General features: G+C 45.5%; 1 protein-coding gene across 1 annotated transcript in view; it reads right to left on the bottom strand.

Moving 5' to 3' along the window:
- The window catches only part of YWHAQ (tyrosine 3-monooxygenase/tryptophan 5-monooxygenase activation protein theta), a 32,846-nt gene extending 19,963 nt beyond the window's left edge, over window positions 1–12,883 (bottom strand). Inside the window, exons 1-2 of the mRNA XM_014597320.3 lie at window positions 12,771–12,883; window positions 12,097–12,467 (exon numbers count right to left, since the gene is read on the bottom strand). Of these exons, the coding sequence (XP_014452806.1) occupies window positions 12,097–12,390 (294 nt within the window). The 5' untranslated portion in view covers window positions 12,391–12,467; window positions 12,771–12,883. The remainder of the gene's footprint in view (window positions 1–12,096; window positions 12,468–12,770) is intronic.
- Between the last annotated feature and the right edge of the window lie 253 nt (window positions 12,884–13,136).

The following is a 13,136-nucleotide window of genomic DNA, read 5'->3' as shown; positions in this document are numbered from 1 at the left end:
ACTTAAGTGGTCAGCTATGAAAGTCAAAATGCCATTTGTTGAAATGCTAATAAAATTAATTGTTCAAGGAAATTATATAGAGATTTTTTTTGGTTACCATTATCCAAAATTTTTCTAAACACTATTCAGGCAAAGAAGAATTTTCTCCCCAATCTACCAATTGCCTTAAATAGCTGCACAAACTGATGGGCACCACAGACCAGGCAATGATTTCATGATCAGGCTTATTTGCCCTTGTTGGCTTAACCATCTGGATTAAATACCTACTTTGTAGAGGTGCACCAATATATTGGTCACATATTGGATTGGCACCAACAACAGGTAATTAACATTTCTAGCAATCAGGGTTTTTTGGCTGATGTCACTGATAAATGGCACGTGCATGTGTGCAGCTGCAGCATGCACGCGGCCAGCAATGCAACCTGGCAGCTTGGAGAGCGGCCACCTGTTGGTAAGTCTGTGGGAGGGAGGGAGTGTAGGTGGGAGATTGAGGCCCCCACAGTGAGGGAGGAGAGGCAGGGGCAGGCCCTGCCCAACCAAGGTGGTGAATAGGACCTTGGGTCTGGGAGTGGGACAGAGCCACAGGCAGCTCGTCCAGGGGGTGTGGAGGGGTAGGGAAGGAGGTGGCTCTCTGCCACTGTGTGCATGCCCAGCAGAGGCATGGAGGGCATGTGCACCCCATCAGATTTGTACACGGGGTGAAGGCGGGCTGCCCATCGTGGGCTCAGGACCAGGGGCTGTACCAGCCTCTTCCCAGCAGAGGGGTGGGCTGGCACTGGGAGGGGTGGCTATAGCCTCCCAAGCCTCCCTAGCGCTGCCTCTGCTCAGGGCACTAGGGCTTCAAAGGCAAAGGCAGCAGAGCAAAGTGCCCTGAGCACGGGTAGTGCTAGATGGAGTTTGGGGGGGGGGGGGCTATATAGCCCCCCCCACCTCCATAGCCACCCCATGGAGCTGAGCCCACCCTGCCCCCAGACCCCCTCTGGGAAGAGACTTGCACAGCTCCTGGTCCCAAGCCACTGCGGGTAGCCTGCCCTCGCTTTGCAAACACACATGCCCCCCATGTCTCCCCTGGCAATGCGTCAAGCAGTAGGGAGTCACCCCTCTCCTCCCTGCCCCCAGAGGAGTCACCCACAGCTCCATCCTGCTCCTGGCCCCAGGTTCCCATTCACTGCCCTGGCTGGACTATGCCTGCCCCTGCCACATTTCCCCTCCCTCACCGTGGGAGGCTTCGGTCTACCCCCACAGACTTACCAGCATGGAACTGCTCTCCACACTGCCGGGCTGCATTCCTGTAAATTGGCTATTAGATCAGTATTGGCCAATATGGCCAATTAATAATCAGCTATTCGTATTGACCAAGAAAGTCTTTATCGGTGAGTTCCTACTACTTTGTGAGTGCTGCTTTAATATGATAGTACACAAAGCTTTGGAAGCCATAATTTTGTCTATGCCATGGCTCCTAATACTTGTTCAACTAAATAGGTAGAACTCTTTTTACTTTGCAGTTCTTTCATACGAACAGATTTAACAAGATGTCACTTTTGCCAATTCTAAGTAGCCTTGAGAGACTGGTTTTATGAAGCAAAGCCATGAGTACAGGTAGGTCTTTTAGTGACTATTTCCTGGTAAGCCAGAGGCCCGTTTGTCAGTTTCTTGTTTTCCTTGCAAAAGGAAGGTAATCCTTCACTCTCTTCTCAACTTTATACCAAGAGTATTTCAGATTTCCATAGAGATCAAGATCATTAAAATTTGCCTCCCCCACAAACAACCTCAAAAGAGAAAACTTCTGTGCTCCTTAGACATCACTAAGCCTATCATGTTTTACCCAAGAAATTAAGAGGTTCAGCTTGAAACAGGATAAAGCAGCACAAGATGCTTAAACTACTTCTGATGTGGTAATGGCACAAGTGTTATTTTACACACATTCCATCCAGGAAGAGCACACACCAACTGCTGAAACTTCCTTAGCCTGACGAAGGGTTTCTGAACCCGAAAGCTTGCTTAATAACTATTCTCCAACCATTTGGGTTGGTCTAATAAAAGATATCAAATTCACCCAAGGAACCTTGTCATTTTACACACATACACACACCCCATAAGCACTGAAATTTTTTTCTGATATAACATATCCTTACCCTATGCACAGAAAGAATCTACTTCAACATATTAAATTCAATTTGGGCAGCCAGATAACATTCCACATATCTCCTCATGTTCGTTCTTGTGACATTTTTGTAGTTCCTCTAGAACCACATACAGCTGTGAAGCTCTGACTACCAGTTTAACATTGTTCAATCCAACCATCAGCTCAAAGGCTGAAGAACAAGATTGAAGTTTAGGGACTCTAAAACAAAAGCAACACATTTCTCCTATCTGAAAATGTTCTATTTTGGGCTTCAAGGAAAACATGGAATTCCAGAGTGAATTTAATTTGGCTCCTCAGACTGCAAATCCCGCAAAGAAAGCTGGACCACATTTCTCAGATACAGTGCTCTCTCTTGACCAACGTTATATTCAACTGCAAAAAGAAATGCATTACCATATACTTCCCCGATCAAGCAGAAACGAAATTTTCAGATGGGATCACAAATCCTCCTCCTCCTTCTGAGTTCAGTATCTCTGAAAGCTTGCTTGAATAACTGAGTGAAGTTAACCTATTTCCATTTTGCTATTGGTTTCAAGAATTCCAGTGGCAGGGAACCAAAAATGAGTCCTATAACAGAAGTATCAACCTTACCATGGAGAGCTTTGTTTCATAGATAGTCATTTTTTTCCTTCCTAATTTAAGCATTTCTTCAGACAAATTTTAAAGTAACCCTGGCAGTTTTGAAAAGAAAGTCGTACAACAATTAGCAAAGATTGTGACTATTCTGATTTAGAAAATAAGTAGAGATTTCAGACCTCCCACTGACATACAAGCATAGATTCATAGATGTTAGGGTCGGAAGGGACCTCAATAGATCATCGAGTCCAACCCCCTGCATAGGCAGGAAAGAGTGCTGGGTCTAGATGACCCCAGCTAGATGGTTATCTAACCTCCTCTTGAAGACCCCCAGGGTAGGGGAGAGCACCACCTCCCTTGGGAGCCCATTCCAGACCTTGGCCACTCTGTGAAGAAGTTCTTCCTAATGTCCAATCTAAATCTGCTCTCTGCTAGCTTGTGGCCATTATTTCTTGTAACCCCCGGGGGCGCCTTGGTGAATAAATCCTCACCAATTCCTTTCTGTGCCCCTGTGATGAACTTATAGGCAGCCACAAGGTCGCCTCTCAACCTTCTCTTGCAGAGGCTGAAAAGGTCCAGTCTCTCTAGTCTCTCCTCATAGGGCTTGGTATGCAGGCCCTTAACCATACGAGTGGCCCTTCTCTGGACCCTCTCCAAGTTATCCGCATCCCTCTTGAATTGTGGCACCCAGAATTGCACGCAGTACTCCAACTGCGGTCTGACCAGCGCCTGATAGAGGGGAAGTATCACCTCCTTGGACCTATTCGTCATGCATCTGCTGATGCACGATAAAGTGCCATTGACTTTTTTGATGGCTTCATCACACTGCCGGCTCATGTTCATCTTGGAGTCCACTAGGAGTCCAAGATCCCTTTCTACTTCCATGCCACCCAGCAGGTCATTCCCTAGGCTGTAGGTGTGCTGGACATTTTTCCTCCCTAGGTGCAGCACTTTGCATTTCTCCTTGTTGAACTGCATTCTGTTGTTTTCTGCCCACTTGTCTAACCTGTCCAGGTCTGCTTGCAGCTGTTCCCTGCCCTCCGGCACGTCCACTTCTCCCCATAGCTTTGTGTCATCTGCAAACTTGGACAGAGTACATTTCACTCCCTCGTCCAAGTCACTGACTAAGACATTAAAGAGTGTCGGTCCAAGGACCAAGCCCTGCGGGACCCCACTGCCCACACCCTTCTAGGTCGAAGCCAACCCATCCACCACGACTCTCTGGGTGCGACCTTCCAGCCAATTCGCCACCCACCGGACTGTGTAGTCATCCAAGTCACAACCTCTTAACTTGTTCACTAGTATGGGGTGGGATACTGTATCGAAGGCCTTCCTGAAGTCTAAGTATACGACATCCACCCCTCCTCCTGTGTCCAGGCATTTCGTAACCTGGTCATAAAAAGAGACTAGACTGGTCAGGCACGATCTGCCTGCCACGAACCTGTGCTGGTTTCCCCTCAGCATAATTTGTCCTGCCGGGCTCTCGCATATGTGAGCCTTGATAATTTTTTCAAAGACTTTGCCTAGGATGGAGGTGAGACTGACTGGTCTATAGTTGCCCGGGTCCTCCTTCCTCCACTTTTTGAAAATGGGGACCACATTGGCCCTTTTTCAGTCCTCCGGGTCTTGGCCCGTGCGCCACGAGCGTTCAAATATTCCTGCCAGTGGCTCTGCAATGATGTCGGCCAGTGCCTTCAGCACCCTCGGATGGAGCTCATCCGGGCCTGCCGACTTAAAGGCATCCAGTTCTTCCAAGTGACTCTGCACCATCTCAGGGTCTACGCATGGAAGTCTGGTGCCTTGCTGCTGCCTCTCTACAACCCCAGTGAGAGACTTGTCATGCCCCTCACTTAGGAACACTGAGGCAAAGAACTCGTTGAGGAGTTCAGCCTTGTCCCCCCCTGTCCATCACCAATTGTTTCTGCCCATTTAGCAGGGGTCCTATTCCTCCCTGGGCCTTCCTTTTACTCCCTATATCTCTGCATACACACAATTCAAGTCTCCTGACGTGTTTGTTTTCGAGCTATGCCTAGACATCATGAAATTTAATTTCTAGGGAGTTAAATCACACCAATGAGAAAAGAATGCTCAGTCAGACCAGATAAGACAGAGAGAAATCATTTCTGAGCAAGAGAAAAGTTAGAGCATCTTATAAAACTCACTGAAGATCCTGTTATGAAGAAGCAAAATGAGGATTTCTGTTGAAAGTCTATTCCAGAAGTTCACAAGCTTTAAGCCCCAAGGTGCCTGAGGCACCCCTTGGAAAATGCCAGCTCTTAGTTTTCACTCACTTTTAGACTACAGAAAAATAGAACAATTTTTTTGTTGCAAAGAACTCCAGAGAAACCACAACAGGTCAGGATGGTTTTGACAGTATGGATTCCTGTTTGAAATCCCTAGGTTTATTTTGTGAAGCATGTCTGTACACGTAAGAGTGCTAACATTGGATGGCATCCTGTGGCACTCTTGAAAAGGGCTTCAAAGAACCCCAGGTATATTATATGCCTGGTAAGGCTGTTGTCAGTCCAGTAAGACTTCAGGAACCAAAAATGCAAATGTTCTATACCAAATGCCATTAAATACAGTGCCCAACTAATTTTCACTGAAAACATAATACTTTTGATAGGTTGTTTGTTTGCTTTTTAATACAAGATCAGGACTAAAAACTTTCCAGTCATTCTTAGAAATCTAAGTTCTGAAGCGTACCATTACAATAACCCATTCATCTACAGAGCGAAGAGAGGGGGAGACGGGTGGGGGGGCAGGACGACACGGGATGGGACACACATGACCAGATGGACAACAAGAAAAGCCTCAAAAACAAAAAACCTGGAAACCAAGACTAAATGCAGACTCAACACTGCAAAATAATTTTTAGTTTGGTAATGAAGTAAATGGAAGTGCCAATACTTACACAGTACACTGACCCCTGGTATAAAAATTGCAGTACTAACAATTGAGGTGAAGCCTGCTTTTCTTTTGTCTGCCCATTTTCTCCCTCTTTCCTTACCACACATTATATTGCAGATTACATCTGCTTTGAGTAATTAAGATTCACAGCAAAGGCTGATAGAAATGAAGATTAAAAGAAGCATGGGAGAGCCTGCAAGAGCAGTTATGTCTAGGCATAAAGTACAGTACCACAGGCCCTGTCCTAAAATTCTTAGTTCACTATATATATGTTGGCATCACTTCTGTGGTTGTCCCAAGACCATCATGGAGACACGAACCCCACCCACTTAGTTCCACTGCTTAACATCTAGTTCTTGCTGAAAAATGCTGCGTAGCTTTTGGCATAGGGTCCACGATACTCTAAGGATATCAGGTCTCAGGCAAATGTACCCAGCACCAGCCTAAAGACAACCATATATGGAGCATAAGCTTGCTTCTTGGCAGCAGTCTTGGGACAGCCACAGAAGTCATCTAGACATACCCTATATACTCTCTCGTCTCAGGGTACTTCTGTTGCTGAGAACTGCAGGGCATGTAATTAAGCAGTATAGGTAAGGTTATAACAGGGCTCTAACAATTACATAATGGCCTCTAACAAAAATAATATAATTGAACTTAGCCCACAAGAGGTTGAGATAGTAGCCACCATTTTAACCTGGTAAGAAATCAGGTCAGTCCTCACATAAGCAACGTAAACACCAGATGAAAAAACAGGGAACAGAAAGAAAAAAGGGGAAAAAGAAGAGGCAAAACTATATACAGGCAGTCCTCAACTTACAACGTTTCACACTTACAACCTTTATAAATTGACACCCGGTTTCAACTTTCTGATGTTAGTTTTGACTTTACAACGCTTGACCCTATGCGATGCCACGCCAGTGAACAAGTTCGCTGCGTCACCTATTTCCCTGGAGAACATCTGTCCAAACTTCCTTGGACATTTTCTTTAAGAAAGCAGACAAGACTCCTGAGAAGACTCTAGCCAAGAACCCTTCAAAACGTCCAACCAAGAGCTCTTCAAAAAGTCTCGCAAATCATCTCAAAGAAGTCCTTCCAAATCAATATGATTGCTATTTACAATATAAATACATTAATGTAGCTATATTACTCATCTATAAATCGATTTGAGTACAAAATTCCTGGTTATTTTTGGTGAAAATAGGGTATCGGGCCTTGGTTCAGGAACCAATCCCCCTTTTATAATATTGGTTCTTATGGGAAACTTGGTTTCGAATTATGTTTCAACTTAAGACGCAGTTATCAGGAACCAATTGTGTCTTAACAAGTCTGAGGATTACTGTATCTGTTCTTCACTGCATGACTGATTAACAGAAGTTAAATTTAACCAGTCTTGCAAATTGTAATAGACAAAGATCATAAGCAAGCAATCAACTTGAAAGGTAGCTATTTTCAAATATCTAAAAAGTGCAGAGAATTCTTTTTCAGTCCCAAGGCTATTCACTTAAACGAAGCCTGTGTGCTTACCAAATTCAATATAAATAATGTTAATTAACTATAGAACAGCCTGGGCTGTACTTTAAATACCACATTAAGGTGCCTCACCTTGTTTCTAGGAGGGCCTTATGCATCTAATAGAAGCACTGGAATTTAATTGACTAGATTTTGCCAAAGTTGTTTCAGAAGCCTTACAAAGTAGACAGTGGGGCCAACTGAATTCCTATAAATTTAAGCAGCACTTAACAAGCACGAGTTATCTGCACAGCAGTTACAAAATAAGCAGTTGGTAACAGAATGGGACCAGCATTGTGTTGGGCAATTAAGTGAATTATGCACTTACCAGGATGCATAAATAAGTGGAGCAAGTTGTACTCTGAGGTACTACACCTTCCCGAGGCTGTCATTCACTTACAGCCTCCTTCCCCCACCCTCAAAAAAAACACAAACTTTTCTCTTGGTATCTGAAAAGCCCAAACAAACTGGAAAAAAAACGTAGCACACACAGAGTTAATCAAATGCAAAAAGTAAAAAGTAAAGACAAAAAAGAATTACATACGAGAAAAAATTTTTAGATTTGATAATGTCCTTCAAAGGCTGAAATATTTAGGACCTGCAGTTGATAAAAGGTATCACAGGAAAGCCTGCAGTACTATAAAGATTTCCACACACACTTCCAAAAAACCTGAAGCTGTAAATCAAATCTGACACCAAGTGACCAGAAGGTTTTCGGCAACCATTGTGATTTATGCTCTGCTACACAAAATAGCATGGTTGGAAGGAATTTCATTTTTGAAGAACATGAAGCCAGTAGGCAACAGGATGAAGCAACACTCGTATGCCAGAGCTCAGAGCGTGCAATTTAAATTTTACTCTACCTATTTTTATAGTACATAGGAAAACTGTAACTAGTATACACTGTGAGCTAATTTACCAAAATGAAATAGTTTAAACTTAGGTTAAACTAAATTCTATTTATTCCTCAAATATCTTGATTTAAAAATAAAAAAGATACACACACAGGATTAAAATTTCCATTTTTAATCCAGAGATGATGGGAGATTTTCCAAAGCACTTAAGTGATTTAGAATTTGTGCTCCTTAATCACTTAAGTGCCTTTGAAAATGCCATGCTTTGTTCTCATGGGTGTAGGTTGTAGCCATGTTGGTCTAAGGACACAGGCAGACAAGGTTCCTTGGGTGAATTTGATATCTTTTATTAGACCAACCCAAATGGTTGGAGAATAGTTATTAAGCAAGCTTTCGGGTTCAAAAACCCTCCGTCAGGCTAAGGAAGTTTCAGCACTTGGTGTGTGGTCTTCTTGTCTTAGACACTGGATTTTTGACACACAATCTGCCTGGCAACTGACTCCCCAGCCCAGCCTCTGGCTTCTTTACTTTTCATTCCATCCAGGAAGAGCACACACCAACTGCTGAAACTTCCTTAGCCCGACGAAGGGTTTTTGAACCCGAAAGCTTGCTTAATAACTAATCTCCAACTATTTGGGTTGGTCTAATAAAAGATATCAAATTCACCCAAGGAACCTTGTCTGCCTATGCTTTGTTCTCTCCACTTTCTGAGTACCGCTGAACGAAGAGGTAAGTACTTCATTGCTTTATTGAAAGTTGTGGGTAACAATTTGAGAACTCCCATAAGGACTGATCACCTTATCAATTAAAATTCACCTCAATAAAACTGCATCTTTTTATGACCCAGAACCAGCCAAAGGGTCATATCTATCCCTCTGATGCATGTGAATGGCTTGCAAAGAGATTACATTAAACTTAAATTCCAAATTAAACCTTACCATCAGCTACACAGTACTGGAAGTGTCTGGATCAGTTATCTTTTAAACCTGGAAAGCTGATGGATAGTATCTTTCAAAGTCATCCAGGGATGTATTTGGTAGCCATGCTGGTCTGAGACAAAAATAAATGCAAAAAAATCTAGAACTCTTGGTTTAATAAAAGGTATCATCTCTGAACCAACTGAGAAATTGCAAAAAAAATTATCTTTTTCTGCAAGCTTTCAGGCTTACACACCCTTCATCAGGCTCAGGCAAAGTTAAAGACGGTAAAAAGTCCCCTTATGTAGAAAATAAACTTTAAGTTTCTAGGTCATTCTAGGATGGCCAAGAGATAGAGCAACATTTACTGTGCACTTTGAGTTTATTTCCTATATATGGGGACTTTCTACCATCTTTAACTTTGCCTGAGCCTGATAGGTTGCAGGAAAAAGAAAAGTTTTAATTTCTCAGCTGGTCTAATAAAAGGTATAATCTGAACCAAGAGTTCTAGATTTTTGGGAAGTCATCCAGGAGCAGTCTTTAAAGTAATAACAACAACAACAACAACAAAAAGAATGGCAGACCCACTGTCATGGCATTTTAATTAGCAATTAATTAACAATCTAGAAATCCTGCTAAGTGTTTTGAAGTGCAGATTCGTAGAACATCTCACAACTTCATGTTCAGAAAGCTGTGCCATGAAGTAAAAAAAAAAAAGCTTGTTTTTATAAGTCTTTTTTTAAATCTGTTTGTTAGCAACATGACTAACAGCAGCCACATGCTCCACCCAACATATATCCACCCTTGTTAAATGAGAACACTGGAGACTAAGAAGCAACCTTTCCACATTAATTGCCAGCAGTGATTTTGCTTAACCATTTTATACTACTCTTTTAGTTATTTCTTGATGTATTGTGCTGATACTTTACTATTTGAGATTTAGCTACAATTCCTACCCTGGTAATAGTCTATGGATAACAGTTTACTTTTAAACAAATTAAAATTTTGGTGAGCAGAGGGCAGCTCTTGAGAGCACTTTTTGCTGCTGCTCTGTTTAATGTGTAAGCACTGGAAAATTTGTTCTTTACAATGACAGTTTCAATCTCTCTGTTGCTGACTCATGGAGCAGAGTAGTGGCAGACAAGAAGAAAGGGAAAGAGGAACAGAATGGGGGACTGCAGATGGTGCTGGGAGGGAAAGCAGCAGTTTCAGTTCATGCAGTAGAAAGCAGACACCCCCTCCCACTACAGGAAGATGCATATCTTTGATTGTGGAACAGGAAAAGCATGTCACTTCATAGGTTTCAGTCTTCCCTATTTCCTGCAGTCTTAGGGGCCCTGTGAGAGCAGGCAGCTGCCAGCCAAGCCTCAGCTGAGTGCAGCAAGAAACAAAAAAATAAAAATAAAAAATGCAGCAGTAGTGGGGTAAGCTCAGCCAGGGCAAGTAAGATTGTTCCCCTCTTCCCCCCCATATTAGGAGTTTCATTAGTGTGGCTACACCAATTGCTCATCACCAGTTGCCAAAACTGGAGTAATTTTAGCCTGCAAGGGCTAAAATGGCTCGCTGCTGCTCACTTCTAGAGCAACCCGAACTCCTAAGAGCAGCAGAGTGTCTTCTGTTAATATGACATAGCAACTAGAACACTGAAAATGGTTTAAATGCATGTAACCTCCCCTCTTGAGAATTCAGTTTGACAGAAGCAGGCATGAGGGACATTTTAAGAAGTCTGAAAAACTGGTTGTGTGCACAAGTCCTAAGAAACTGATGGCTAGCTAGACCAGTTCACAGAGAGGAAGATAAAAATCAAGAGGAACACTAGTAGTACAAATGTTGGCAACACAACACTATTCCGATTGGAATTCTGTCACATGAAACAAGAATCAGTCTAAACCCATGCTTCACATGAGTTGAGGTATTATTAAAAAAAAGGTAAAGATTTAACAAGTTTAACTATGCCTATAATTGCAGAAGATGAAACTATTAACTTGGCATCTGAAGAATGCTTTGTGGCATTAAAATTTTCTTCCTGAATTAAAATTGGTCTAAGAGGAAGCGCAGACTAAAGCACATGGATATTTTCAGGACAAATCTAGAAAGGGGCACCTTGTCAGCGAACTGGAACTCCTGACTTAATTTGATTTTCAATTATTATTGAGATGGTTAGCTTTAAATATAGGTCTCCTAGCACTATTTAGGCAGTGTTAATGATTTATTAAATAGTAATTTTCTTTTTTGTTTCTTTTTTTTTTTCTAAGAATTTGCTATTCACCTCTTCCTGTCCTAACATACCTACAGTACTAGCCGCTATTATTTTAGTGCTAATGAAGTGGTCAAGGTTATCTGCTACAAACTCTAAACTGCATTACACATCTAGTTTTGTGCAGCCAGAACTTACATTGATTGTATATGACAGGGCGGTGCGCCTTCCGCACTGCTGACACAAATTCAGCCCCTACCACAATGCAGCATATTAGCACCAGCAAAAAAGAAAAGTCTAGTGCACTGTTCAAGGAGCCAGACAGCTATTCCTGGCATCTGTACGCTCATCCACAGCCTCTCTCAGGCTCCAGACCTTTTCAACTTCCACATTATTCCACTATTACTGCATCCATGGAACAAAGCAATGCGAAGAGGATACCTGCACGTGACAACAGCCAGTTTTCTGCAGATTTGCATTGATGTCTTCAATTAAGAAGCTGTGTGCCACATACCACATATTTTACTTCACGACCCCCCCACAGAGCAGTCATGCTTCATTTAAGTCTTCTACTCTTCCATCTCTTTTCCGTAACTGCTAGTGCAGCACCCTGCAGCAGTTTGGGTACCACACCCAGCCTTCCGGGTGCTCACAGACCATCAACCCCATACCAAAAGGGGAAGGAGAATAGTTTCCCGGTCTTCCTTTACCCACCCAGAAGATTACCAATACAAAGGCACAGGCACACCTAAGCTCCAATCCCCCTGCCATCCCTGATCCAGTCGGTGCCTTGCATGTGGCTCTCATGAACCCCCCCCCCCACACACACACGTGTCAGAGTGCAATGCAGCTCATCTCCCCTCCTCACACCCCTGGGTCTGACAGGTTTACTGCATTGTTCAGGCAGGGCCCCCCAGTACATGACACCCACCTCTGGACCACTCCCCCCAACCCAACCCGTAGCAAGCGGCGCCCCAAACTCACCAGCACGGTGGTGCAGATGGACCGGAGCTCGGCCTCCACCTTCTCCCGATAGTCCTTGATGAGCTGCATCTTTTTGTCGCTGGTGTCCGTCTTCTGCTCGATGCTGGAAATGACCCTCCAGGCTGAGCGCCGCCCGCCCACCACGTTCTTGTAGGCCACGGACAGCAGGTTGCGTTCCTCGTTGGACAGCTCGGCACCCTGCTCGGTCACCGACTTCATGCAGGTGGCCATATCGTCGTAGCGCTCGGCCTGCTCGGCCAGCTTGGCTTTCTGGATCAAGTCGGTCTTGTCCATGGTGGCGGGCAGGTGGGTGGGCAGGGGCGAGGGAGCCTCAGCTACGACACCGTCCGCGGGACAACGCGCCTCAGCTCCTGCGGGGGGAGGCGCGGGTTAGGCGGGCGGGCGGGAAGTCGGGCCCCTCCCTCCTTTCCCCCCGCCCCTCCCTGCCCCGCCGCGTGTGTCCGCATGGCGGGGGCTCGGCCGCCCGGCCCCCCCACGAGGGAACATGAGGGGAAGACCCCGCGCCGGCGCGAAATGGCGGCGTGGAGGCAGCTCCCGCGCCCGCGGCCCCGGAGACTCCGCACGCGCGGCACAAAATGGAGGGCGCGGCGCGGGGGGGGGATGGGATGGGGGGGGCGCTCCCGCTCCCAACGGCCGGGTCGGGCCGGACTCACCTGGAGCGGCTGCGCGGGGCCGGGCCGGCTGGCGCCAGGAGCGGGCGGGCCGCGCTGCGCTGCGCTCGGGCGGTGGCGGAGAGAAAGAGCCGCTCCCGTCTCAGACTAGAGCCAGCGCTAAAGGGCGTTGGCACGGCCTCACCTCCCCGCTGCCAGCCCCGCGCCCGCGCGGCCAATGGGAGGGCCGGCTCCGGCTCGGGCCCCGCCCCCCCGCGGCTCAGCCGGCCAATCGGAGTGCAGCGCGCCGCGGCGGGGGCGGGCGCAGGCCGGGCGCAAGCTCGGTTGGCCCGTGGGCTGCGGCTGGGGCCACGGGGTTTCCTCCAATGAGATCCAGGGTGAGCTGACGTCACTGTCGCCATGGTGATG

This window comes from Alligator mississippiensis, chromosome 1 (assembly GCF_030867095.1).
Source record: "Alligator mississippiensis isolate rAllMis1 chromosome 1, rAllMis1, whole genome shotgun sequence".
NCBI classification, from domain to species: Eukaryota; Metazoa; Chordata; order Crocodylia; family Alligatoridae; genus Alligator; species Alligator mississippiensis.
This window is presented reverse-complemented; position numbering and strand designations above follow the sequence as displayed.